Source organism: Oncorhynchus kisutch, linkage group LG17 (genome assembly GCF_002021735.2).
Source record: "Oncorhynchus kisutch isolate 150728-3 linkage group LG17, Okis_V2, whole genome shotgun sequence".
In the NCBI taxonomy this organism is placed as follows: Eukaryota; Metazoa; Chordata; class Actinopteri; order Salmoniformes; family Salmonidae; genus Oncorhynchus; species Oncorhynchus kisutch.
This window is the reverse complement of record NC_034190.2, coordinates 38,847,022-38,867,498: the sequence shown is the minus strand read 5'-3', so window position 1 is coordinate 38,867,498 and position 20,477 is coordinate 38,847,022. Positions and strand designations below refer to the sequence as shown.

The 20,477-nt window shown below is 41.1% G+C and overlaps 1 protein-coding gene across 2 annotated transcripts in view; it reads right to left on the bottom strand.

Annotated features, from left to right (window-relative positions):
- atp9b (ATPase phospholipid transporting 9B) overlaps window positions 1-20,477 on the bottom strand; it is a 54,131-nt gene that overhangs the window by 20,094 nt on the left and 13,560 nt on the right. For both annotated transcript variants that reach the window (XM_031793786.1, XM_020505726.2), the window contains exons 10-14: window positions 19,843-19,918; window positions 18,001-18,077; window positions 6,962-7,122; window positions 3,887-4,029; window positions 325-437 (exon numbers count right to left, since the gene is read on the bottom strand). In XM_031793786.1, the coding sequence (XP_031649646.1) occupies window positions 325-437; window positions 3,887-4,029; window positions 6,962-7,122; window positions 18,001-18,077; window positions 19,843-19,918 (570 nt within the window). The remainder of the gene's footprint in view (window positions 1-324; window positions 438-3,886; window positions 4,030-6,961; window positions 7,123-18,000; window positions 18,078-19,842; window positions 19,919-20,477) is intronic.

Here is a 20,477-nt window from a genome sequence, read left to right as displayed (position 1 = left end):
TGCCTTCATCTAGAGATCAACCACCTAGAGGGAACGCTGTATTTTACTGTATGTCAGTGTAACGCTCAGGGACTGAGCTTGAATGAACAATGAAAAGGCCAAGAGGAGAAGTAGTGGAGAGAGAGGTTCAACTAAGTGTCTCTTTATGAGGAGTTGTGAGCCATGATCTCTCCTGGTACCTATGAAAGTTAATAAAACAAAGAGATCAATAGCTAATCTTTCTCCTGTTTATTCCCCTAAATGACAGGTGATGTTTGCACATGTTTACTAAAGTTTCTCAAATTCAGTGAACCATTTAGGACAACACTAAGAATGTGGGATCACCTGTGCGTATGACTGCCCTATATGGCTCTGGATCTCGTCCATGGTGTCCGTCCCATAGGACACTGTCCCCAGGTGCAGCCGCTTGAAGATCATCTCGTTCTGTGTCAGAGTGCCTTCAATTCACAAAGCAGAATGAAGTGAGATTTGTATTAGAGGCAAACAACAGGTTAATGAGCGAGAGTCTCTCAGAAGAATGCCTAATGACCACGTACCATCATGCATCTCATTAGCCGTATGGACTCCCTGTCCTCCCCAACCAACCCAACACAGCATTCAAGAGATACTGAGTGTTCCGACTAAAAACTACTGAAAATGGAGGCAGCGGCTCTCGTTTAATGGATGCTGCTTGCCAGAATGTGTATTGATACAGCGTAAACCTGATTAGGGGGCAACTACCTTCCAATAACATCACGGGCCCACAAGGTTATCCAATTCTAATGGATTGATCGTTTTTTGCTTCCTTTCCATGTGGTTTAACTATCAACTGGGATAAATAGGTAAGGAGGCTGGCTAATCTATTCCTACTCTGCCTGGTAAGACAAAGAAGCATGTCGGGACCACCCCCAGAGTTGATCACTTTGATATAAGGTTTGGTTCTTGGAAAGGACACTCATTTGTTCTAAAAGAGTCAGAGAAAGAAAACATGTAGAATAAACAAAAGAGAAATTAACTAACAATCTCATGTGAATTCTATATTTTCAGGGGTGCAAACAGGTGAGGGCCCCAAAAGGTGACCACATTTTTTGGGCACGGAAATGAGTGAAAAATCCATGTGGAGTGCAAGAACATTTGAGAATAACAAGTCCGTAATACAGATATAAAAATAGTGTCCAGGTGTAAGGGGGAGTAGGGCTCATCATGACATCGCCGTAAATATACTATTCTTCAGATATACTACATATTCTATCCATATACTGTCGATATTGTCTATACATTCCATATACACACATATACAGTACCAGTCAAAAGTTTGGGCACACACTCATTCCAGGGATTTTCTTTATATTTTACAAATTTTCCACATTGTAGAATAATAGTGAAGATATCAAAACTATGAAATAACTCATATGGAATCATGCAGTAACCCAAAAAGTTTTAAACAAATCAAAATATATTTTATATTTCAGATTCTTCAAAGTAGCCACCCTTTTGACATTCTCTCAACCAGCTTCACCTGGAATGCTTTTCCAACAGTTTTGAAGAATGCCAAGAGTGTGCAAAGCTGTCATCAAGACATACATATACACACACACACACACACACACACTCGAAAGTTTAAATGCACTTAGATTGGAGTCATGAATTCATTTTTCAACCACTCCACAAATTCCTTGTTAACAAACTATAGTTTTGGAAAGTAGGTTAGGACATCTACTTTGTGCCTGACAAGTAATTTTTACAACAATTGTTTACAGACAGATTATTTCACTTACTCACAATTCCAGTGGGTCTGAAGTTTACATACACTAAGTTGACTGTGCCTTTAAACAGCTTGGAAAATTCGAGAAAATTATGTCATGGCTTTAGAAGCTTCTGACAGGCTAATTAACATAATTGGAGGTGTACCTGTGGATGTATTTCAAGGCCTACCTTCAAACTCAGTACCTCTTTGCTTGACATCATGGAAAAAAAATGCCAAGTCCACAGCAAAAACAATTGTAGACCTCCACAAGTCTGGTTCATCCTTGGGAGCAATTTCCAAAAGCCTAAAAGGTACAATAGTATGCACGTATAAACACCATGGGACCACGCAGCCGTCATACCGCTCAGGAAGGAGACTGGTTCTGTCTCCTAGAGATGAACATACTTTGGTGCAAAAAGTGCAAATCAATCCCAGAACAGCAGCAAAGGACCTTGTGAAGATGCTGGAGGAAACAGGTACAAAAGTATCTATATCCACAGTAAAACGAGTCCTATATCGATATAACCTGAAAGGCCGCTCAGCAAGGAAGAAGCCACTGCTCCAAAACCACCATAAAAAAGCCAGACTACCGGTTTGCAACTGCACATGGGGACAAACATTGTACTTTTTGGAGAAATGTAGAACTGTTTGGCCATAATGACCATCATTATGTTTGGAGGAAAAAGAGGGACGCTTGCAAGCCGAAGAACACCATCCCAACTGTGAAGCACGGGGGTGGCAGCATCCTGTTGTGGGGGTGCTTTGCTGCAGGAGGGACTGGTGCACTTCACAAAATAGATGGCATCATGAGGTAGGAAAATTATGTGGATATATTGAAGCAACATCTCAAGACATCAGTCAGGAAGTTAAAGCTTGGTCGCAAAGCGGTCTTCCAAATGGGCAATGACCCCAAGCATACTTTCAACGTTGTGGCAAAATGGCTTAAGGACAACAAAGTCAAGGTATAGGAGTGGCCATCACAAAGCCCTGACCTCAATCCTATAGCAAATGTGTGGGCAGAACTGCAAAAGCGTGTGCGAGCAAGGAGGCCTACAAAGCTGACTCAGTTACACCAGCTCTATCAGAAGGAATGGGCCAAAATTCACCCAACTTATTGTGGGAATCTTGTGGAAGTCTACCCGAAACGTTTGACCCAAGTTAAAAAATGTAAAAGACAATGCTACCAAATACTAATTGAGTGTATGTAAACTTCTGACCCACTGGGAATGTGATGAAAGAAATAAAAGCTGAAATAAATCACTCTATTTTTCTGATATTTCACATTCTTAAAATAAAGTGGTGATCCTAACTGACCTAAGACAGGGAATTCTTACTAGGATTAAATGTCAGGAATTGTGAAAAACTGAGTTTAAATGTAAACTTCCGACTTCAACTGTACATATATTCAGGACTCCGACATTGCTCATCCTATATTTCTTAATTCCAATCTTTTACTTTTTATATGTGTATTATTGTGGATTGTTAGATATTACTGCACTGTTGGCGTTAGGAACACAACTATTTCGGTACACCCGCAATAACATCTGCTAAATATGTGTATGCGACCAATACAATATTATTTGAAGTATTTGAGGGATTTAATAATAAGACATGAAAGTTAATGAATAAAAGGTTTTGAGTGTTCCATGCTCAATCAAGCACATTGTACCCTCAAATATGAGTGACTTAGGTGAGAAACAAAATGTTCACCTGCCCCTTTAAGGACGGTAGGTTGCCATGGTAACTGTCGAGAATCTCTGACATCTCTTGGTTAGTTAGCAGTTGCATCAATCGCAAACTAACATTGAAAAATAACCTAGCAAAACTATGTAAATAGCCAAGAAACTCTATAACAAAGTCACACTTTAATAGACCTTCTGGTAAACCCGACCAACTATGCCTATGTGCCAATTTGTTTTATTTCAGCACCACACTCACATCACATATCTGACAACCCTTTCTTTGACATTCTTTTTGTAGGATGCGTTGGGATGCATTCTGCGCACAGTCAATGATTTCGAAATGAGAAATTACACAGATCTACACAATTCATGTGGATGGCCTATTTTGACATCAAAACAGTGAATATCGCTGAAAAGCGACATGCTTGCATCCCTGATGGTTACATTTGGTCATACTACAGTGGCTGTGTCCTGTCACCTGTTTTGTCAGTCAGTAGGTACACCAGGCGGCCCAGCTCCTCGGGAATGGTACTGGTCCGTACTACAGTACCAGGGATGTTTTCATCTTTCATGATCATCCAACCGTAGGCCGACTTCCCCATGTCCAGATTGACACGCAAGCTGCAGATACAAATAAACAGAGGTCAGTGTCAAATATGTGTTAACCTTTTGCGTGTAGGGGGCAGTATTTTTGTTTTTGGCTAAAAAACGTACCCATTTGAAACTGCCTATTTCTCAGCCCCAGAAACTAGAATATGCATATAATTGTCATATTATGATAGAAAACACTCTAAAGTTTCCAAAACTGTAAAAATATTGCCTCCATTTAAAGGGATATCAACCAGATTCCCTTTTCTATGGCTTCCCTAAGGTGTCAGTCTTTAGACATAGTTTCAGGCTTTTATTTTGAAAAATGAGCAAGAAAGATCACATTGCGTAAGTGGATAGGGGGTGGCTCTTAGAGTGGGTTTTGCGCTACAGAGTAAAGCGGCCATTGTTTCTCCTGGTGTGTTTGAAAAACCTAAACACCCGTTTGATATATTATCAAATATATATTTTAAAAACAACCTGAGGATTGATTATAAAAAAACGTTTGACATGTTTCTGTGGACATTATGGATATTATTTGGAATATAGTTGTTGTGACGGCTCTTTCCTGTGGATTTCTGAACATAACACGACAAACTGAGGTATTTTGGGTATAAAAATAATATTTATGGAACAAAAGGAACATTTGTTGTGTAACTGGGAGTCTCATGAGTGAAAACATCCGAAGATCAAAGGTAAACGATTAATTTGATTGCTTTTCTGATTTTCGTGACCTAGCTACTTAATGCTTAGTGTACATGATGTTATGCCATGCTATCGATAAACTTACACAAACGCTTGGATTGCTTTCGCTGTAAAGCATAATTTCAAAATCTGAGATGACAGGTGGATTAACAAAAGGCTAAGCTGTGTTTTGCAATATTGCACTTGTGATTTCATGAATATTAATATGTTTTAGTAATATTATTTGACTGTTGCGCTATGCTATTCAGCGGTTGCTGATGAAAATTATCCCACTAACGGAATGGGTAGCGTCAAGAAGTTAAGCAAAATACACTGCTCAAAAAAAAGGGAACACTAAAATAACACATCCTAGAGCTGAATGAATGAAATATTTTTATTAAATACATTTTTCTTTACATAGTTGAATATGCTGACAACAAAATCACACAAAATTTATCAATGAAAATCAAATTTATCAACCCATGGAGGTCTGGATTTGGAGTCACACTCAAAATGAAAGTGGGAAACCACACTACAGGCTGATCCAATTTTGATGTAATGTCCTTAAAACAAGTCAAAATGAGGATCAGTAGTGTGTGTGGCCTCCGTGTGCCTGTATGACATCCCTACAACGCCTGGGCATGCTCCTGATGAGGTGGCGGATGGTCTCCTGAGGGATCTCCTCCAAGACCTGGACTAAAGCATCCGCCAACTCCTGGTGATGGAGCGAGACATGATGTCCCAGATGTGCTCAATTGGATTCAGGTCTGGGGAACGGGCGGGCCAGTCCATAGCATCAATGCCTTCCTCTTGCAGGAACTGCTGACACACTCCAGCCACATGACGTCTAGCATTGTCTTGCATTAGGAGGAACCCAGGGCCAACCGCACCAGCATATGGTCTCACAAGGGGTCTGAGGATCTCATCGCGGTACCTAATGGCAGTCAGGCTACCTCTGGCGAGCACATGGAGGCCCCCCAAAGAAATGTCACCCCACACCATGACTGACCCACTGCCAAACCGGTCATGCTGGAGGATGTTGCAGGCAGCAGAACGTTCACCACGGCGTCTCCATACTGTCACGTCTGTCACATGTGCTCAGTGTGAACCTGCTTTCCTCTGTGAAGAGCACAGGGCGCCAGTGGCGAATTTGCCAATCTTGGTGTTCTCTGGCAAATGCCAAACGTCCTGCACGTGTTGGGCTGTAAGCACAACCCCCACCTGTGGATGTTGGGCAATCATACCACCCTCATGGAGTCTGTTTCTGACCGTTTGAGCAGACACATGCACATGTGTGACCTGCTGGAGGTAATTTTGCAGGGGTCTGGCAGTGTTCCTCCTTGCACAAAGGCGGAGGTAGCGGTCCTGCTGCTGGGTTGTTGCCATCCTACGGCCTCCTCCACGTCTCCTGATGTACTGGCCTGTCTCCTGGTAGCGCCGCCATGCTCTGGACACATGGCTGACAGACACAGCAAACCTTCTTGCCACAGCTGGAATTGATGTGCCATCCTGGATGAGCTGCACTACCTGAGCCACTTGTGTGGGTTGTAGACTCCGTCTCATGCTACCACTAGAGTGAAAGCACCGCCAGCATTCAAAAGTGACCAAAACATCAGCCAGGAAGCATAGGAACTGAGACGTGGTCTGTAGTCACCACCTGCAGAGCCACTCCTTTATTGGGGGTGTCTTGCTAATTGCCAATAATTTCCACCTGTTGTCTATTCCATTTGCACAACAGCATGTGAAATTTATTGTCAATCAGTGTTGCTTCCTAAGTGGACAGTTTGATTTCACAGAAGTGTGATTGACTTGGAGTTACATTGTGTTGTTTAAGTGTTCCCTTTATTTTTCTGAGCAGTGCATGTTTTAAGCAAGCTAAATTAAATCCAACTACCATGATTCTACTCAAACAATGTCACCCAATAATATACGATTAGAAAGGTTAAAAATGTAAAACATCACAGCACAACTGAAAAATATATGGCACATGGTGATAGGTGGGATGGGCTGAGAGTGGCTGAGATTAAAGAGCTTATGTTTGGTAATGTATTATAGTTATGTGACTGCTTTATTTAAAAGTACCATGTGTGTGAAATGTATATGTAGCAAAAAAGCTGTAAAAAAAAACTACGAAATTTGTCCTCCGAAGAGGGGTTAATAAACAAAAAATAATAATGTTACCCAACAAGAGTCAAAGACTAATTAGAGCAGTGAAATGGATGCCATGCTGTACCATAGTTAGATACACCATCTATACTGTGTGTACCTCTATGTGCTGTACCTGATGGGGATGATGTAGGAGAATAGCACGATGAAGCGGAACAGGTTCCGAAACCAGGGGCCCACAAAGCCCTGCAGCGCTACCATGACAATAGACAGGACAACCTGAGCCAGGAACAGAGCCTTGGTAAGGCGGTTCAGCTCCAGGTCCAGCAGACCCACCTGTTGAGGTGAAAGAGGTCAGGGTTCAGAGGTTAAAGACAGACAAATCCTCCACTGGGACTAGATATGCTTGGTTTTGTTGACTCTTTATGCATGCATGTATTTATTATGGATCCCCATTGACAGCAGCTACTGTTCCTTGGGTCCTGCCATATTAAGGCATTTATATACAATTAAAAACATTACATTTCATAACACATTAACTGTGTACCCTCAGGTCACTACTCTACTACCACATATCTGCAACACAAAATCCATGTGTACGTGTGTGTATAATGCTTATGTTATCATGTGTGTGTCTTCACAGTCCTCACTGTTCCATAAGGTGTATTTGTATCTGTTTTTTAAATCTGATTTAACTGCTTGAATGCGTTACTTGATGTGGAACAGATTTCCATGTAGTCATGGCTCTAAATAGCACTGTGCACCTTCGAGACTGTTCTGTACTTGGGGACTACGAAGAGACCTCTGATGTCATGTCTTGTGGAGTATGCAGGAGTGTCTGAGCTTGTGTGCCAGTAGTTTAAAACAGACCGCTCGGTGCATTCAACATGTCAATTCTTCCCACAAATACAAGTAGTGATGAAGTCAATTTCTCCTCTACGTTGAGCCAGGAGAGATTGACGTTAGCCCTCCATGTACATTTAAGGGCCAGCCGTGTTGCCCTGTTCTGGGCTAATTGTAATTTTCCTAAGTTCCTCTTTATGGCACCCGACACGACTGGACAGTAGTCCATGTGCGACAAAACTAAGGCCTGCCTTGCTGATAGTGTTGTTAAGAAGGTAGAAACTAGAGCCTGTAGGACCTGCCTTGTTGATAGTGTTGTTAAGAAGGCAGAAACCAGGGCCTGTAGGACCTGCCTTGTTGACAGTGTTGTGAAGAAGGTACAAAATAGGGCCTGTAGGACCTGCCTTGTTGATATTGTTAAGAAGGTAGAAACTAGGGCCTGTAGGATCTGCCTTGTTGACAGTGTTGTGAAGAAGGTAGAAACTAGGGCCTGTAGGATCTGCCTTGTTGACAGTGTTGTGAAGAAGGTAGAAACTAGGGCCTGTAGGACCTGCCTTGTTGATATTGTTAAGGTAGAAACTAGGGCCTGTAGGATCTGCCTTGTTGATAGTGCTGTTAAGAAAGTAGAGCAGCACTTTATTATGGACATACTTCTCCCCATCTTAGCTACTGTTATATCAATATGTTTTGACCATGATAGTTTATGGTCCAGGGTTACTCCAAGCAGTTTAGTCATGTCAACTTGCTCAATTCACACATTATTCATTACAACATTTAGTTGAGGGTTAGGGTTTAGTGAATTATTTGTTTTTGAAATATTTAGGACTAACATTTCTTGCCACCCATTTAAATACTGACTGCAGCTCTTTGTTAAGTGTTGCAGTAATTTCACTTGCTGTATTGACTGACGTGTATAGTGTTGAGTCATCCGCATACTTAAAGCCAGTGGCATGTCATGTGCAAATATCAAAAAAAGTAAAGGGGCCTAGACAGCTGCCCTGGAGAATTCCTGATTCTAACTGGATTATATATGAGAGGCTTCCATTAAAGAACATCCTCTGTGTTCTGTTAGACAAGTAACTCTTTATCCACAATATAGCAGGGGGTGTAAAGCCATAACACAAGTTTTCCCAGCAGCAGACTATGATGGATGTCAAAAGACACACTGCGCAGCAAAACAGCTCCCACAATCTTTTTATCACCAATTTCTCTCAGCAAATCCTCAGTCATTTGTATAAGTGCCGTACATGTTGAATGCCCTTCCCTATAAGTATGCATAAAGTCTTGTCAATTTGAATACTGTAAAATAGCATTGTATCTTGTCAAGCACAATTTTTTCCAAAAGTTTACTAAGGGTTGGTAACAGGCTGATTGGTCAGCTATTTGAGCCAGCAAAGGGGGCTTTACTCTCCTTAAGTAGGAGAATAACTTTTGCTTCCCTCCAGACCTGAGGGCACAGACGTTCTTGTAGGCTTAGATTGAAAATATGGTAAATAGGAGTGGCAATATCGTCCGATATTATCCTCACTAATTTTCCATTCAAGTCGTCAGATCCAGGTGGCTTGTCATTGTCGATAGACACTTTTTGCACCTCCTACCCTCACTTTACAGAATTCAAAATTACAATGATTGTCTTTCAGAATTTGTTCAGTTACACTTGGATGTGTAGTGTCAGCGTTTGTTGCTTGCCAATGAAAAACTAGTTGGCAATATCAGTGGGTTTTGTGATGAATTTATATAATTTACAGTACAGTTTATTTTTTTGTTAACAATAAAAAAAACATTGTACCGCATAAAAACATTGAGCATGACATCCAGGCATATCCTCCAACATAGCACACAGTCAAATAGTATCTCACAAGCTACAATACAGAATTAAAAGGGTTCAAGTCATCAACTCCCAGTCTTAGAAATAACATTACAAATAAAAATGTATCCAGATTCTAGAATTGTTGTTTCTACAAGTGATCCTAGCAAGCATTTGTTCATAAGATGTTAACCTCCAACATTGATTATATCCACTGTTTCAGAGTAAGAGTGGCATGACCCTTCCAAATTCTAAGGATTACTCTAGCTGCTGTAACCATACCAACAATGATCAGTGCAAATTCGTCACACAAATTCATTAAGTAACTCTGTTCTATCGCCCAAGAGACATACAGTGGGGCAAAAAAGTATTTAGTCAGCCACCAATTGTGCAAGTTCTCCCACTTAAAAAGATGAGGCCTGTAATTTTCATAGGTACACTTCAACTATGACAGACAAAATGAGAAAAATCCTGAAAATCACATTGTAGGATTTTTTATGAATTTATTTGCAAATTATGGTGGAAAATCAGTATTTGGTCACCTACAAACAAGATAGATTTCTGGCTCTCACAGACCTGTAACTTCTTCTTTAAGAGGCTCCTCTGTCCTCCATTCGTTGCCTGTATTAATGGCACCTGTTTGAACTTGTTATCAGTATAAAAGACACCTGTCCACAACCTCAAACAGTCACACTCCAAACTCCACTATGGCCAAGACCAAAGAGCTGTCAAAGGACACCAGAAACAAAATTGTAGACCTGCACCAGGCTGGGAAGACTGAATCTGCAATAGGTAAGCAGCTTGGTTTGAAGAAATCAACTGTGGGAGCAATTATTAGGAAATGGAAGACATACAAGACCACTGATAATCTCCCTCGATCTGGGGCTCCACGCAAGATCTCACCCCGTGGGGTCAAAATGTTCACAAGAATGGTGAGCAAAAATCCCAGAACCACACGGGGGGGACCTAGTGAATGACCTGCAGAAAGCTGGGACCAAAGTAACAAAGCCTACCATCAGTAACACACTACGCCGCCAGGGACTCAAATCCTGCAGTGCCAGACGTGTCCCCCTGCTTAAGCCAGTACATGTCCAGGCCCGTCTGAAGTTTGCAAGAGAGCATTTGGATGATCCAGAAGAAGATTTGGAGAATGTCATATGGTCAGATGAAACCAAAATAAAAACTGGTAAAAACTCAACTCGTCGTGTTTGGAGGACAAAAAATGCTGAGTTGCATCCAAAGAACACCATACCTACTGTGAAGCATGGGGGTGGAAACATGTTTTGGGGCTGTTTTTCTGCAAAGGGACCAGGACGACTGATCCGTGTAAAGGAAAGAATGAATGGGGCCATGTATCGTGAGATTTTGAGTGAAAACCTCCTTCCATCAGCAAGGGCATTGAAGATGAAACATGGCTGGGTCTTTCAGCATGACAATGATCCCAAACACACCACCCGGGCAACGAAGGAGTGGCTTCGTAAGAAGCATTTCAAGGTCCCTGGAGTGGCCTAGCCAGTCTCCAGATCTCAACCCCATAGAAAATCTTTGGAGGGAGTTGAAAGTCTGTGTTGCCCAGCAACAGCCCCAAAACATCACTGCTCTAGAGGAGATCTGCATGGAGGAATGGGCCAAAATACCAGCAACAGTGTGTGAAAACCTTGTGAAGACTTACAGAAAACATTTGACCTCTGTTATATACCCTTTGTTGGCAATGACAAAGTATTGAGAAACTTTTGTTATTGACCAAATACTTATTTGCCACCATAATTTGCAAACAAATTCATAAAAAATCCTACAATGTGATTTTCTGGATTTTTTTTCTCATTTTGTCTGTCATAGTTGAAATGTACATATGATGAACATTTCAGGCCTCTCATCTTTTTAAGTGGGAGAACTTGCACAATTGGTGGCTGACAAAATATTTTTTTGCCCTACTGTATCAGTGAAACTGGAATTGTTAAGCCCAACCATTTCTCTGGATATTTCAAAATATCCTTACAGAAAGGTAGTACATTCCCATATTGCATGTAAAAATGTCCAAGTTTCTTTTTGGCATTTCCAACACAGAGAATTGTTGGTCAGTCCCATCTTACGAAGTCTTAGTTGGAGTCCAATAAAATCTACAGTGCATTCCGAAATTATTCAGACCCCTTGAATCTTTCCACATTTTGTTACGTTACAGACTTATTTGAAAATGAAATAGTTTTTTCCACCCTCAAGTGACACAATATCCCATAATGATTTTTTAAAAATGGTTGCAAATTAATTACATTTACATTAGTATTCAGACTCTTTACTTAGTACTTTGTTGAAGCACCTTTGGCAGCGATTACAGCCTCAAATCTTCTTGGGTATGACGTTACAAGATTGGCACACCTGTATTTTGGGAGTTTCTTCCATTCTTTCTCTGCAGATCCCCTCAAGCTCTTTCAGGTTGGATGGAGAGCGTTGCTGCACAGCTATTTGCAATCAAACTACTCCCCATAGACAGATCGAGTGGTTTCAGAGAGACGACAGAGAAAGACATCTACGTGTAAATATATGTTGCATTTGTAATCTGAATGAGCGGTTGTTAGGGTGCTAAATGTTCATATTCCAGTGAGCGTAGCTTCCAAATGTATGTACAACAAGTTGACTCTTTTTGTCGCCCTCTCTCCTTACCACCCCTCCTTTTCCATGGTGTAACCAAACGGTCATGCTTTTGCTAGTCCAGTAGGGACCTATTAACATTCTATTATGTTAGTAATCAATAACCTATACAGTGTGTTTATGCATTTCTGTGTGATTATTTAGTTAGTAAATAAGTAATTAAGCCAATTTGTGTATCGCTGATTCATCACTTAAGCTAGGGTTTGTGCAGATATCCAGAATTATGCGATGTTCAGATTGACACTGAGGTAATAATTCAGAATGGACTGTTATTAATGTAAGAGATATTTATAGATCTTTAGAGTTTAAGTCGGGAGATAGTAACTCGGTAAACAACCTTTCCCGTGGTGCCCCAAATTCCTAATAAGTTGTTACATGATTCATTTAATAAAGTAATAATTAAATGTAGTAGGCAATTATTCGATAAAGTGTTCATCACAATATTAATAATCACGTCACAACATGTGACTCCATTTCTTCTTTTTATTCAGTTTAGTCACATGATTTCTCAATTTGAAGTACGTTTGCCAATCGTTTGTGCAGCCAGACTTATTTGCCATACAACCTTCAATGTTATATCATAATTATGTACAATTCTGGCAAATTAATTACGGCCTGTGTTAGGAATAAATGGTCTTCACACGGTTCGCAATGAGCCAGGCGGCCCAAACTGCTGCATACACCCTGACTGTCATCGATAAAAGACATTAGTGTGCAGCCATATTCATCGACCTGGCCGAGGCTTTCGACTCTGTCAATCACAACATTCTTATTGGCAGACTCGACAGCCTTGGTTTCTCAAATGATTGCCTCGCCTGGTTTACCAACTACTTCTCTGATAGAGTTCAGTGTGTCAAATCGGAGGGCCTGTTGTCTGGACCTCTGACAGTCTCTATGGGTGTACCACAGGGTTCAATTCTCGGGCCGACTCGCTTTTCTGTATACATCAATGACGTTGCTCTTGCAGCTGGTAATTCTCTGATCCACCTCTACGCAGACGACACCATTCTGTATACTTCTGGCCCCTCCTTGGACACTGTTAACTAACCTCCAGACGAGCTTCAATGCCATACAACTCTCCTTCCGTGGCCTCCAACTGCTCTTAAACGCAAGTAAAACTAAATGCATGCTTTTCAATCGATCGCTGCCCGCACCTGCTTGCCCGTCCAGCATCACTACTCTGGACGGCTCTGACTTAGAATACGTGGACAACTACAAATACCTGGGTGTCTGGTTAGACTGTAAACTCTCCTTCCAGACTCACATTAAGCATCTCCAATCCAAAATTAAATCTAGAATCGGCTTCCTATATCGCAAAAAAGCATCCTTCACTCATGCTGCCAAACATACCCTCGTAGAACTGACCATCCTACCGATCCTTGACTTCGGTGATGTCATCTATAAAATAGCCACTCTACTCAACAAACTGGATGCAGTCTATCACAGTGCCATCCGTTTTGTCACCAAAGCCCCATAAACTACCCACCATTGCGACCTGTACGCTCTCGTTGGTTGGCCCTCGCTTCATACTCGTCGCCAAACCCACTGGCTACAGGTTATCTACAAGTCTCTGCTAGTTAAAGCCCCGCCTTATCTCAGCTCACTGGTCACCATAGCAGCACCCACTCGTAGCACGCGCTCCAGCAGGTATATCTCACTGGTCACCCCCAAAGCCATTTCCTCCTTTGGTCGTCTTTCCTTCCAGTTCTCTGCTTTCCATGACTGGAACGAATTGCAAAAATCTCTGAAGCTGGAGACTCACATCTCCCTCACTAGCTTTAAGAGCATTTTACAGATCGCTGCACCTGTACTTAGCCTCTGTAAACAGCCCATCTATCTACCTACCTCATCCCCATACTGGTATTTATTTATTTATTTTGCTCCTTTACACCCCAGTATCTCTACCTGCACATTCATCTTCTGCCGATCTACCATTCCAGTGTTTAATTGCTATATTAATTACTTCGTCACCATGGCCTATTTATTTCCTTAACTTACCTCATTTGCACTCACTGTATATAGACTTTTTGTTTTCTTTTGTTCTACTGTATTATTGACTGTATGTTTTGTTTATTCCATGTGTAACTCTGTGTTACACGTGTGTGTCAAATTGCTACGCTTTATCTTGGCCAGGTCGCAGTTGCAAATGAGAACTTGTTCTCAACTAGCCTACCTGGTTAAATAAAGGTGAAATAAAATAAAATAAATAGAGAAGTGACACAATTTCCCTAATTATAAGAAATTCATGTTAGCAGGCAATATTAACTAAATATGCAGGTTTAAAAATAAATAATTGTGTATTGACTTTAAAGAAAGGCATTGATATTTATGGGTAGGTTTGGTGCAACGACAGTGCTAAATCATCACCCGTTTAGCCCCCCCCAACCCCTCTTTTACGCTTCTGCTACTCTCTGTTCATCATATATGCATAGTCACTTTAACGATACCTACATGTACATACTACCTCAATAAGCCTGACTAACAGGTGTCTGTATATAGCCTTGCTACTCTTTTTTGAAATGTATTTTTACTGTTGTTTTATTTATTTACTTACCTACACACACACAAATTGCTCCTAAGGATGATTCAGACTTGTGGAGGTCTACTATTTTTTTTCTGAGGTCTTGGCTGATTTCTTTTGATTTTCCCATGATGTCAAGCAGAGGCACTGAGTTTGAAGGTAGGCCTTGAAATACATCCACAGGTACACCTCCAAATGACTCAAATGATGTCAATTAGCCCATCAGAAACTTCTAAATCCATGACATAATTTTCTGGAATTTTCAAAGCTGTTTAAAGGCAGTGTATGTAAACTTCTGACCCACTGGAATTGTGATACAGTGAATTGTTTCTTAGGATACATATGTTGATCTGGACAATGTTTTAGCACTTTTCTGGGATTATTGATTGTTTTTATTGCTAAACTGCTAGGCTCATCAGAGAGAGACATGACGGTGATGGTTGTGTTTGAGCTGATAGCACTGAAGTCCACTGTGTACTAACAGTATAACTCAGGTTCATAGGCGCATGATTACTGCTGACAATAGCTGTAGGATCGACAGAGGCATTCATATAGAAGTATTCCTTCATATAGAGACAGCAGGCTCCCTAGTGTATGAACTTATAAAGCTAGTTACTGATAGGCAAATAATGCTTAAGCCATTCCTTAAGTCTCACTTTCAAGAGGACATATTTTTTTTATCCCCTCCTAGCATAATGAGTTCCTCAACCTTATTACGTCAAGGGTGAAGAACACGAGAATAATCAAGCGAAAGTCTCCACTGCAGTCTTTTATCATGCAAACCGTGTTGTTGGGCAGAGATGAGTTTCTTGGTGGCACTTCCTGGTAAACCATAAACTGAATTGTCACAAACCTCCTTGAATACCACAAAAAGAAGCCAAAAAAGAGAAAGTTCCCATATTGAAATGGCTTTTCCTTCAAAAGGTCCGAAGTTTTCTTTTATTTCTCAAGTGCATCGCTCAGCCAATGGAGCATGTGGGAAAATGATGTCAAAAAAAGAAGTGCCCTTCCCCTCTCTGGCAGGGCTCGCAGCAAAGCACCGAACACAGAGGTCTTTCATCTCCGCACCATGCAAACAAAAACAGCAAACCATAACATCTCCCCCTAAATAAAGGAACTTGGATTGAAAAGGGGGGAGGAGGAGGATGGGGTGTGTATATAAAGCAGGTGAATTCCAGTGCTGCTAAGCCCCTACCAGCCCCATTCCCCAGAGAACTGAGAGCACTGAGAGAGCAGTGAGTGACTTATCTGCTGTAGTTAAACCCCCGCTGTAAAGGGGGGAAGAAATATCCCCCCCACCCCAGTGCCTCACTACAAGGTTCATGCTTGAGCTATTGAGAAAAATAGGGGGTTTGGTAGATTAAAATTAAGAAAAATTTAAGACAGAGGACACAGTTTAATGGCTGAAAAGCTAAGGATACCCTTTTGCCTGAACAATGGACCAACCTTCATTTTCTGAGGCTCGCTGAGGATCAGATGAAGTCACTATTCATTCAGTCAGGGGGGGGAAAGGACTCAATTACCTCAACCTAAAGATGCTATCAATGAATAAAAGTGCATATTTTACTCCATTCATCCCAAACCCATTAAAAGTGAAAGGAATTATTTAATCTGGCTGCACGGCTGTGTTTGTGTGAAATTTGATGATGAATTACAGCCTTGAGACATGCATATTCATTGAGCAAAAGCAAAGAATCCTAACACTAAGACCATGGCAAAAATAACAAGCAGGTAGTATATTCAGTAACATTCCACATGATTGTGCATAAAAGAAAAGGGAAAAAAGACAAAACAGCAGAGAAAGCATTTCGGATCTTTTTGTATATCATGTTAATCATTCTAGAAACTGCCAATGTGCTCTGTGAAGCACCAGTGGAAATAATAAGTACAGGGTTCAATGAGGAATAGACGTTGGGGAATGTCTCACATCACAGAATGTTGATGTTCTGTTTTAACAACATCCAAATAAAGAGAGAGAAGCTACACCTGATGTCCTGTCACTCAGATCAAGTGCATTGTGCTGGCTTGTGTCACAATAGATTATGAGGCAAAAACCTTCTTGTGACTTTAGCCACACTGTATTGACTTTCTCCCCAATCTCAGTCTCCATATTGGCACTTCTGACATCTCCTTGAAATATTGAATTCCTCTCAGCCGCGGAGCTTACACAAAACACTGGCCCTTGCTGTTCGACCGGGAACATCAGCAATCTTATTAAAAGGAACTTGTGTCAAAAAATGTCCATAGTGAGGAGTGTGTCAACCAACAAAAAGGTTAACACAGAAGAGTGTGGTTGTGGCAAAGATCTTTAGGTAAGAACTCTGTACACATATCAGTGCATGCCAGAGATATTCTTCCTTCTACTGTTGCCAAAACAGTGCCAGACAGCGGGATCTAATCGATAGCTCTCTATCAGTTGACCCACGTCCATCTAATCTGAAGATCTTGGGTTTGAAATCTTATATTTAGAAACGCGTTTTCATTAATCTCCTCGTTCTGGGGAGAATAAACGCTCAATGGGGATTCTGCAGGATTAACTTTGTGCTGAAAATGTAATTTAAATCCTGGGTTGGTTAATTTCCCTCCAGGTTAATTAGCATGGGGGTGACCTTTAGAATTGACAGGTCATCAGTGATTGATTACTGATTAGAGAAAGGCAGCGGAATGGAGAGAGGAGTTCTGTGGTTCTCAATGCTGTACGGGCCTTGAAACTTTTGAGGCTTATAATCTTACAAATCTAACACCACTGAAATTTTATAAATGGTATGACAACATTTAAGTTTTTTTGTAGCTGCTTACTGTACATCTTTAATAAAGGGAGCCTTAAAGGGATACTTTGGGATTTTGGCAATGAGGCCCTTTATCTACTTCCTCAGAGGCAGATGAACTCATGGACACCATTTTTGTGTCTCCGTGTCTAGTATGAAGGAAGTTTGATGTAGTTTCAAGAGCCAGTGCTAACTAGCGTTAGCGCAATGACTGGAAGTCTATGGGTATCTACTAGTATGCTAGCAGACACCCATAGACTTCCAGTCATTGCGCTAATGCTAGTTAGCAATGGGTATGTACTAGCATGCTAGCAGACACCTATAGACTTCCAGGCATAGCGCAATTGTTAACTAGCATTAGCGCAATTGTTAACTAGCATTAGCGCAAACGCTAGTTAGCAACTTCCTTCAAACAACATGCAGACATAAAAATGGTATCAATGAGTTCATCTCACTCTGGGGAAGTAGTTAAAGGGCCTCATTGCTAAAACCCCAAAGAAACCCTTTAAATAAAATAGAGGGGTTATATTTGGTGTAATGTTATGGGTTATCTGTTCATACAACAAGCACATATAAACACACACAAATCGCCAACTTCTTTCTGCCTGTACACAAAAAACATTTACCTTATTCTTGGGCGAGGACGTGTTCAGTACACTCCTGGTCTCTTTTCCTGTGTAGATCACCACCCCTATCACTGTGCCTGTCAAACAGAGAGACAGGAAAGCAATGCTGCTCATTAACTGGAACACACACACATTTCAGACTCATCTTTGTCAAGTAAGCGGGCGGCAGGTAGCCTAGTGGTTAGAGCGTTGGACTAGTAACCGAAAGGTTGCAAGATCGAATCCCCGAGCTGACAAGGTAAAAATCTGTCGTTCTACCCCTGAACAAGGCAGTTAACCCACTGTTCCAAGGCCGTCATTGACAATAAGAATTTGTTCTTAACTGACTTACCTAGATATTTAAAAGGTAGAAAAAAACAATGCAAAGCGCAGAGAGCGGCTATGCTCTATGGTTGTAGCCTCACAGACAGAGGTTCAATGTGCTAGGCTCCTGGTCCCTGGCCGGACTTCCCATGGAAGCAGCTCTTAAAAGCCAATCGATACTCCACCATCTTTATTTGCAGATTCATTAAGGCACCCTTATTACAGAAGACGAATGTGCCATTAATATTAAATGAGCTTAAATGGGAGAGCAAGACCACTAATAAACTTAAATACAGCCCATGCAATCCCCCAACTAAAAAGGCTAAGAGGAAGAGAGAGAGGACACGACTGGGTGAGAAACAGGGTAAAGAGAAAACTATTGAAAGATTAGGAGAGAACATTCGGTGAGGAAACAAATCAAATGTAATTAATCACCTTGACTGAAGATAAAAGGGCAAAAATGTGACAAATGGTTTTGGCACAGACAAGATTTCATTTAAATACAGTGGGGCAAAAAGGTATTTAGTCAGCCACCAATTGTGCAAGTTCTCCCACTTAAAAAGATGAGGCCTGTAATTTTCATCATAGGTACACTTCAACTAAGACAGACAAAAAGAGAAGAAAAAAATCCAGAAAATCACATTGTAGGATTTTTTATGAATTTATTTGCAAATTATGGTGGAAAATAAGTATTTGGTCACCTACAAACAAGCAAGATTTCTGGCTATCACAGACATGTAACTTCTTCTTTAAAAGGCTCCTCTGTCCTCCACTCGTTACCTGTATTAATGGCACCTGTTTGACCTTGTTATCAGTATAAAGGACACCTGTCCACAACCTCAAACAGTCACACTCCAAACTCCACTATGGCCAAGACCAAAGAGCTGTCAAAGGAAACCAGAAACAAAATTGCCCCAATGTATGTGAATAACTTCTCACAACTTGACTCATCACACCTAATAGAGCAAAATTGTGATCATCTGAGGAGTGCTTTACCAGTCCCAGACAAAGACCTAAGTCTATCGAGTGTCCTTCTGATGAAAGCCAATGAGAGTTATGTGGTGGACAATGACAAAGCCTTACAAGAATGATGTCAGAGGTCTAAGTTAGGTGTGTGTGTGTGTGTGTGTGTGTGTGTAAGTAAAGGTGGGTTGGGGGCAATAAAGGATGTGTGTTTTTGTGTTCAAGGTCAGGCCAAGGGAGAGAGGGAAACCGCAGATCAATGGTGTGGAGAATGACTGAGAAAGTGTCAAACACTTTCTACAGAGACAACTGTGGTGTGGGGAATTAAGCTTAGCAGGCTGAGGTAGGAGAAAGTTACACACTGTAAGCTCACACATTTACTTTAAATGAATTTAAATCTCCCATTTCCGAATCATTGTATCTCACTACAAAAAGTAATTGGGTTGGATGGAAAATGTGATCCAAGTCATAAACAACTACACATCAGAAATGTCCTAGATAATTTTCATTTTGCATCCAAAGTTTGCAATTAAGCTTTAAGAGTCAACCTATCATAAAGTTTTTTTTTTTACTTACCAGATGCCACAATAGTGCTGGCCCAAAGGGTGTGGTCAATGCTCAAACTCTCATGGATTTGTGGATCACCGTCTTCCTAGAGGGGAAAATTCAAAAATATGTTTATCTTCGCTCAACATTCAAGAAGTAAAAGGTTACTTTATAGGGTAATACCTGACCACCCATCCTCAGATGGTGCAGTCAGAATACCAGACTGCCATTTAGTACCATTCTTTTCCATAAACACCTGCTACCATGGGTCCGAGCTACATACTGTAGCTACATACTCCCTTATCGATACTTTCACAAGATGTGGCAATAGTGGGGAAAGAGACTCCTTTAAAAGAGTCCTGGGTGGGGTTGCAGAAGAGATTTCAGTGATACATAAGCCCCCGATTCAGAGTAGTACCCCCACCCCCGATGCTCTTAAATAAAGACGTACGCTGAAAACAGCTCAAGTCAGAATGAGTGCCGAGGCCGAAGATCCGATTTCAGCTCAAATTGCATGCCTGATATGATAACTATGATACCCAAGCGCCCACATCTGGTCAATTAATTAAAACAGGGGAAAAAGTGCATGAAAAATAAAATGGCAGGTTGGCTGAATGCTTGCCCACTCTGACATTGACATAATTTCCCACATCGTTCTCAGTGTC